The sequence below is a fragment of the Eurypyga helias genome, unplaced genomic scaffold (assembly GCF_000690775.1).
Source record: "Eurypyga helias isolate BGI_N326 unplaced genomic scaffold, ASM69077v1 scaffold796, whole genome shotgun sequence".
NCBI classification, from domain to species: domain Eukaryota; kingdom Metazoa; phylum Chordata; class Aves; order Eurypygiformes; family Eurypygidae; genus Eurypyga; species Eurypyga helias.
This window is the reverse complement of record NW_010256971.1, coordinates 1,919-10,271: the sequence shown is the minus strand read 5'-3', so window position 1 is coordinate 10,271 and position 8,353 is coordinate 1,919. Positions and strand designations below refer to the sequence as shown.

The window sequence follows — 8,353 nt, the reverse complement described above, 5'->3', positions numbered from 1 at the left end:
GTGCTGTCTTTTACTTGGCTGGGAGAATAGGAGCACAGAGATTTTTTGGGGTTTTTTTTTAGACCTGAGGCTTCCTGGTTTTCAAGGTTTACTTGCTTCTTAACCACAAGAAAGCAAGGACTGGGGTTCAGACTTGGGACATAGTGTTGAATTTCTGCCTTTCTGGCTCTCTATGACAAGAAACCGGAGATTGTAGTTTTCTACAGTACTCCTCTTGCGTGGAGCCCGGCTTCGTCAGGAGGAAATGCTTCCTGCATGCTCTGTACCCATGCCAAAGCCATCTTCTGTAAAATATGCTAAGTTCGACCACTGCAATGCCTGAGTCCCTGGCTTTAGCCCGGGTTTACTGCCCATCCCTTCTTGGCACAAGGGAAATTGGTGAACTGTGTCTAAGCAGTAACAAAGCCTATCTGGGATGGGGTGGGGAACGTCAATGCCCTGATGCTATTTTGAAGGCTGGATAAAATGGCAGAAAAGGCAAAAACCTTGAAAAGACTCAAATGCAGGTAAGATGCAGTTACGCTTTGTCAAACCCAGCGGCAGCGGGGGAGCCAGGCAAGAGGTGACCTGCTGAGGAGCGATGGCAACCAGCTTGGTTGGGGGATCAGGCCGACTGTAGTTCTGTCCCTAACTGTCCCATTTCCCTCCCGCTTCTTTCAGAAGAGCCACTGGAAATGGCCACCCCGTCCGTCGTGGTGGTGCAGCCGCAGTACAGCATGGTTAATCCCACTCTCGCGAGGAGCTTGTGGCAGACGGGGCTGATGGACTGCTGCACCGACTGCGGTGTCTGTGAGTGGCTCGGGCCCACCCGCGTGGCAGTGCACTGCCGATGGCAGTGATGTGCTGCCGTCGGTCCCGCACCCTCTGGGGACGCTTTTCTCACCCCTGGTGCTCGGGTTGGTGGTATGATAGCTACAGCCATGTAGCCTGGTCCTCCCAGTCCCCCACCAGAGCCTCACCCCCCACTGTGTTTCTCCCCCTGCCAGGCTGCTGCGGGATGTTCTGCTACCCCTGCCTCGCCTGTCAAGTGGCAGGGGACATGAACGAGTGTTGCCTGTGTGGGTCCAGCGTGGCCATGAGGACCCTCTACCGCACCAGATACAACATCACGGTCAGTGCTTAACCCACCCCTTCACCATCCTGCGGGGCTCAAAGACAGTGTCCCCCCGGGGCCCCTCTCTCTGCACATCAGGGATGACCAAGGAGTGTCAGCACTCTTCACTCACCCTTTTTTTTTCACTTCCGTATGCTGTGTGAAGCTGGAAGCACAGGACAGGGGTTGGGATGTCCTTGGCTGTGCTGATCCCTGGGCTGGTCTCCGACACCACATATTAATCGGACACAGCTCCTGTCCAGCACCCTTCGCCGGGGGCACGTGTCTGTCCTGCCTTCAGCTGCTGCCAACCACAGCAGCTTGCAGAGCCTTGACTGCTGCTTCCCCATGTCGTTCCCAATATTTGAAAGACAGGAAGGCTTGGAGATAACTGTGGACAGACTAAAGAATAGGTGAAGTCGGTTACACAGATAAACACCCGTAATCAGATGTGGCATTTGTGTACGGTACATATGCAAAACGGTTTCTTCCCATGGGGGTTAGTGCCGATGCCAGTGCCATCCATGGGAGCCCAAGTCCAGTCTGCCCCAGTCATCTCTTTCAGTGTGTTTTCCTTCCCCAGTCTTAACCTCCAAAGCCAAAAGGTAAGTACCTGTCTACAGCCTGCAGAAAGGACTCCCTCCTTCCTTTCTACTGTTGGGGGTTCGCCAGCCCCGGTTTTTAGTGTCTGCTGCTTGGATGCTGCAGCCAGCCAGGAAGTGCAGGACACGTGACATGGAATGTGATTAACACTTTCTTGGCCAAAATGTGGCTTTTGGGAAGTCTCCATCCCTAACCAGTTTCTTCCTAATAGGGGTCCATTTGCTCTGACTTCTGTGTCACCATGTGGTGCCCTGTGTGCTCCGTCTGCCAGCTGAAGCGGGACATCAACCGGCGGAAGGAGCTGGGCATATTCTGGTAAGCTGGGCCTGCTGGCACCGGTTTGTAAAGCCATCACGGCACGCAGGCGGGTGGGTTCCCGGAGTCGCTCCTTCTGCCAGCCCCTGACGTAAGACACAGGGTTGCTGCACTGGTGAAATGGCCATGGACGAGGGACAAGAGTGACCTGTCCCATTGCTGGGAACCTCGTGCAGGTGGGGGGGCAGGACTGGGGGGCACACACAGTGTGGCAAGGCTGGGCCCCACTCCCTGACCCTCCTCTCCCTTCTGGTTGCAGATGCCGCTGTCCTCACCCTCGCTGTGCCCTGCGGAGCCGCCGCGGGCAGGGGTTGCTGCTGCCCCGGCTTTGGGAAACACACCCTGGGGGGTTTGCCTTGATTGCCGTTGATTCCCCCTTCCTTGAGTAACACTAGCAATAAACAGCAGAGTTTGCCTTCCTGCCTGCCTGTGTGTGTGTCACCCTTGCACTGCCCAGGAGCACCCATCCTTCTCCTGCTCCATCCGTCTGCTGAGATCTCCCTGCACCGGCTGCACAGAAAGTTTTTCAGTAGTAGTTTGTTACTCGCTCAGCTTTCAAAATGGTTGTTTAATACATAGGAGGGGTTGGTGTAGCTCATTCAATCTGTAAGATTTAGAAAAGTGACTTCTGCCCCAGGGCATGGCTGGGGCTTCCAGCAGGTGGGTGATGGCTGCAGGCCACCGACTGCCAAGGTGTCCCTTCTGTGGTGGCCGGGGTGGCTGTCTGGGGCTGCTGGCCGGTCCCACCTTTCTGAACATAAAGGATTTTTGGCTGCCTGGCATCAGCCCACGTCCTGCATTGTAGAGACATGCTCCCCTACAGACCCTGAGCACGAATTCCCACCCACCTGTGATTGCAAACCTGGTTGGGTCATGGTTTGTTGAGGGTTAACTCAGAAATGTGAAACGATGTGTGTGCTTTGTGCAAGGTGTCGCTAAGTTGCATTTGTAACCAGAAGGGTACACAGTTGGCATTCATCCACCAAGGATATCTTGGAATAATGAGGCCTTCAAGAAACAGTTAATCAAGATGTTTTGAGGATGTTCTATGTACATTGCCAACTTGGCAAGAAAACTCACAGAACTCAAGATCCATGTATCTGTAATTGAACTACCCTCATTATAATACTAAAAATCACATCCACAGGTCAAAAAGACCCTTGCCCCTTCCCCTGAGCACGCGTAATATTGGAAGTAATGTGTGTGGTGGTGTATTTCTTCCCCTCTCAGCTTCTGGACTGCTCTATGGCCCTAGAGATTCCTGTCAAACCGTAGCCATTGTGCAGGGAGTTTGGTGGTTGTGTCCCTCGGTCATATCAAATGCTCTTCACTGCTAAGGTGGGGAATGGCATTGGCCGGCAATGGCCGTACTAGAGTTCAATTTTCTGGTTACACAAGGGATGAGTGGGAAACAATTGGGTAGATTGGTATCAGCATTACTAAAATTCTGGGTGTTCCAGTGATAACCTACCCAAATCATGGTCAGGATGGAAATTTACTTATGCCTAAAGTCAATTATCTCAGCAACCTACAAAGAGCAATTCCAAGGAAGCCCCTTTGAGATCTCCTGGACTGCAGTGGGCTGTGGCCAGCATCTCCCTCTGAGTGGGACGCCTCTCAAGTCTGTGAAATCAGAGAACTCTCGATGCAACCTGGGCTGGAAACCTCCTCCTCTCTTTGCCTGTTGAGAGATGCACTAGCATCCTATGTGAATATTTTCACCAAACACAAGGAGAGATTGTAACAGGTACCTTTATATATATATACATACATATATAACTATCTCTGTGTCTGTGTGAGCGTATGCATACAACTTTATGTCCATAACTTTGTTAAGTCTTTGATTAAGTTACTGTACTGATTCATTGGGGAATTATATAATCGGATTGGGTGATATATCTAAATAGTGATAATGAATTCTGAACTGCTGCTATTCCTAATCATTGCTATTCCAAAGTTTTGCACAAACCACAAAATCCAACACACTGTGATCCCTTTTCCCACTTCCTTAGACACAAACTGTTGACTAGGTCAGGGACAAGGTGTAGATTCAGCCGCACCTAGTCTTCTCTTTCAAGAAGTTTAGAAGGCAAGCGGGTCCACTCTGAACCTCATGACCCAATGGGAGGAATTTCCTTGACCCTTTTCCCTAGTTCATATCACAACCACCCAATCCTGACTTGATTTCCCTGAGTGTAAATAATTTTTAATTCGTGTATAAACCATTTTAACCCAGTGCTAATTTGATTTCACCTTTGCGTGCTTTTCCATGCCGAATAAGTAGTAGAATGGGCCTTGCCATTTAATTCTGTTGTCATGCTTCTGCCAAATTTGTATTAAAAATAACAGCTTTCCCCCTAATATTTGTGATGCTAATCTTCTAAGTGGCCTAAGCCACTCTTCATCCCCTCCTTTCTGCGACAAAAGTGTCAACAGTATTATAATTATACGTAAACTACTAGCCAATCATTATAAAGAGGATAGACTTAGAAAATTACCCACCCTGAAAGTTTTGTGTATACATATGGCACAAAGAACCCTGTTTGGTGTGCATGCTGGGAGGAGCTGTCCCTTAAGCAGTAAACCAGTGGCAGCTTTCTAAACTGTCATTTGTTTTGGAGAGTTTTCTTGGTTACAGTTTTCGGCAACAGGTTGGCCAAGCCCGCTCCATGGGCAAACCCTGCTGCTTCCCAGCATGCCTGCCTGAGCTGGGCTGTTAGCGATACGCTCTCCATCCAAAAGGCGAAAGTCACATCCACTCTCTCCATCACTCTTGGTGCGATGCTAAAGGATTTCTGATCCCTACAAATCTCCCTCAGCTTCACCCTCTGAGGAAAATATGATCAATTTTCCCCCCTGCCTCTGTCTTCACCTTCACCACAAACCTTGTAAAGAGCAGGTAGAGTTTCTGTCAGTGCTGCGGGGTGGGTCTGCCTGACAGCCTAAACGCCAGATGGCCTAGACGGTCCTGTGGATGGTCCCTGAAAATACAGAAAACATTGGTTTTAGCCTTAGAGTGGTAAAGGCCAGGAACGTGGAGTGGGAGAGAGAGAAATATGCTGCCATCTCATCCCAGCACAGCGTGCTAAGTTTCTGTAGCTGTACCTTGGGGCAGCGCCCATATCACCCAGTGGAGGTACAGTCAGTTCCTGGGGATGCTCAGGGAAGGCTGCCCTTCCAGGGGCAGAGCTTACGACATTGCATGAGCCTGAATGCAAACTGCCCTTCTCTGGAAAGCACTGCCGAAATCAGTGTGTACCCTCGGGGCTCTGGACCTGTGGGACACTGGGGTATGGAAGGGCGAGGGGTGGTGGCAGGAGCCCTGCAGAAGCGTCAGGGTGAGCGTGCAGCCCTCAGGGCGGGAGCTGCAATCGCACGAGCCAGCGTGTCGCCTGATAGAGGGAGCAGAGGTCAGCACCCAGTGCATATAAAGGATGGGAACCAGGAAAAGGATGCACGTCTCCTGGGACAAGGGCGGCTCGGCAGGTACGTGTGGCTGGGCTTTGCTTCAGGGAGAGCTGCGGTATGAAACTATGGGATCTGCTCGTGGCTGAAGCAGTGTTGGTGGGGAAGGGGTGGAAACAGGGGAGAGGTTTTCTGCCTGGAAAACTGCTCCAGAGCGAGAGCAGGGCATGCCGGGTGCTGCTGAGTTAACGAGGGCAGCTTTTGCGCTGTGTTGTCCATTTGTGAACAGGGACATGTGCGCTGTATAACAAAAGCTGCTTTGTGACCTTGGGTATTGGTGAGAGGTGGCTGCATGCACCTCAGGATCCGTTCTGTTCCTGCAAGCCGTTCCAGCGCTGCCAGTGGTGCCATGGAGCTGTAGATGTGGGGGCACGCGGGGTGCGCGTGGGGCCTGGGCCACCTCTCGGGTGATGGGTGTGCAGCAGAGGTTGCTCCGCACCGCAGCCTCCATCTGCACAGGGACACGGCTCGTACCTGGGGAGGAGAAGGGCGAGTACGTGGTCAGCCCTGCCTGTGGCCATGAGCTCTGCTCCGCTGCGTTTTCAGCCTGGGCTCGTTATCTGGTGGGGGATGTGCCTCCTGTGGCACGGGAGGCTGGGGGTGGTCCTGCCCCTCAACACTCTCCTGCTGCTGCTCCTACACACCCTCCTCCCTGAGGTCCCTGTGTCCCTGCCTGCTGCTGGGCGTCCCCGTCCCTGCATGGGACCCCCATGCTGTCCCTGCCTGACAGCCCCCTGTGGTCTGTCCCTCCCCTGCCCCTCCTGGCTCCTGCTTCACCTTTGGCGTGCTGAGGGGTGTTACGTTGGCTGCAGAGGTGGTGGGAATTACCTGGAACCTGATGCATGGCCAAGCAGGGGCAGCCAGCCAGGGCAGGGGTAGGAGGTGTCCGGTGAGGGATGATGGGCACCGTGACCCCCGCTGCACCCACAGGTGGTGGGGGTGCCTGCGCTCGCTCCAAAGGTCCCTGCCAACAGCCAGGTCCTTGCCCCAAAGAGGGCACAGCAGCATTTTTACTGCTCAACAGCCCTGCTCATAGCAGCAGGAAAACACCCTTGTCTTTTAACCATCGTCATGACTGAGGCAATCCCGCCAGCTGTTGGTTCACCCTTCAAGGCCACTCGTCACCTAGTGGGAGCAGATATCCATGTCTGAGACAGGGTCAGCCCAGCCATGCTGCCACTGCCTGCAGAAAGCTGCAAAAAGTCATGAGCAAATCACATGGAGACTTTTTACAACCTTTCTTCTCTTTTACGGTGTAATTCATCGTCCCTTTTCATCTCTGCGTACTAAGAGGGGACAAGGGTCGGCCATGCGGCAACCGGCTGTGTCTGGCAGCAGAGATATGTCTGGGCCTGTCTGGAAACGATGGGGAGCCATAGAAGCTGCTGGCAGAGCCACTGCCCCCTTTGCTGCCTGTTGACAATAGTCAGTGCAAATGCTGTGCCACAGCCTGTACCTCCCCGGTGTCAGATGTGGGTAATGAGCTCGATGGCATCATCTGAGTGCTGGGCACAGTAATGTATTTATTCAGCCATATCCCTTGTTGTGCTGGTTTTAGTCAGGACAGAGTTAACTTTCTTCACAGTGGCTGGTAGGAGGTTCTGTTTCTGGATTTACGCTGAGAAAAGCACTGATAAAGGTGTCTTTTAGCTGGTGCTGCAGAGTGCGTGCACCAAATTCAAAGTCTCAGTTTGTGATACTGCCCCAGTGTTCCCAACTTCCTTACTACAAGCAGTGTGGGGGGACACACAGTTCAAACAGCTGACCCAAACTGACTGAAGGAGTATTTCATTCCATAGCATGTCATGCTCAGTACATAGGTGAGGAGTGGGCTCGGGGGAGGCCATAGCTCTTTAACTCTTTTGTTAACTCTTTTGCTAGCTCCTTAGCTCTTTTTCTAACTTGTTCATTAGTGAGTTGGTGGGTTGGTTGGCTTTCCCGGTCATGCTGTCACTGATAGGGTTCACTCAGAATCTGCTGTGATGGCTCTTGGGCTCTGGCTCTCAGGCTCCGGCTCCCGTTGAGGAGTGGGCTCGGGGGAGGCCATAGCTCTTTAACTCTTTTGTTAACTCTTTTGCTAGCTCCTTAGCTCTTTTTCTAACTTGTTCATTAGTGAGTTGGTGGGTTGGTTGGCTTTCCCGGTCATGCTGTCACTGATAGGGTTCACTCAGAATCTGCTGTGATGGCTCTTGGGCTCTGGCTCTCAGGCTCCGGCTCCCGTGCTTTCTGGCTCTGACTCTCACTACTCAGGACCTGGCTGTGTGTCGGTCAGCAGGTGGTGAGCAATTGTACTATACGTTTTGTTTTCCGTTATTTTAATTACTTATTGTTAGTAGTATTGTTATTATTAGTGTCACTATAATATTCATTTATATCCAATTATTAAATAGTTCTCATCTCAATTAATGAGCTTCTTTGTCTTTTCCTCCGATTCTCCTCCTCCCCTGGAGCGGGGTGCGTGCGTGAGTGAGCAGCTGTGTGGTATTTCATTGCTAGCCAAGGTTAAACCACACTTGTGGTTAATACTTGAGTTCTGTTTAAATGTGCAATTCTGACGTGAAAAGAAGCCCATTAACTTCATAGTGTTTTAACAGAATTTACAGGGATTGATGCCATCATCCCTTCCTTCAAAAGGTAAACGCTTCCCCTGTTTTTCTTTTTGCTCCTCCCAGTGTCCGGAAACTCAGGCACTCCCATGCCACACAAGGGCAGGGAGCTCTGGGGCAGGGAGGAGAGGGTGGCTCAGGGCTGGGACAGGTAATGCCCATGGTGGAAGTGCCTGTGGGCTGTGCGAGGACATGGCTGCTGGAGAGGACCTCCCCGAGCAGCTGCCCTGGGACCCCTCCTGGGCAAAGGAGCAGCCCCTGGTGGTCCAAA

At 52.1% G+C, this 8,353-nt stretch overlaps 1 protein-coding gene across 1 annotated transcript; it reads left to right on the top strand.

Annotated features, from left to right (window-relative positions):
* The first annotated feature begins 674 nt into the window (after positions 1-674).
* Positions 675-2,015, top strand: LOC104511267 (placenta-specific gene 8 protein-like). Its single transcript, XM_010153818.1, has 3 exons — positions 675-789; positions 987-1,111; positions 1,908-2,015. Exons 1-3 carry the CDS (start codon positions 675-677, stop codon positions 2,013-2,015), a joined length of 348 nt encoding a protein of 115 aa, XP_010152120.1.
* The last annotated feature ends 6,338 nt before the right edge of the window (positions 2,016-8,353 follow it).

What these genes read in the sequence shown, in the direction of transcription:
- LOC104511267 (XM_010153818.1), top strand. Translation starts at nt 675, where the DNA reads ATGGCCACCCCGTCCGTCGTGGTGGTGCAGCCGCAGTACAGCATGGTT. An exon ending in CTGCACCGACTGCGGTGTCT is followed by an intron (nt 790 to 986) that starts GTGAGTGGCTCG and finishes TCCCCCTGCCAG; the next exon opens with GCTGCTGCGGGATGTTCTGC. An exon ending in GCACCAGATACAACATCACG is followed by an intron (nt 1,112 to 1,907) that starts GTCAGTGCTTAA and finishes TCTTCCTAATAG; the next exon opens with GGGTCCATTTGCTCTGACTT.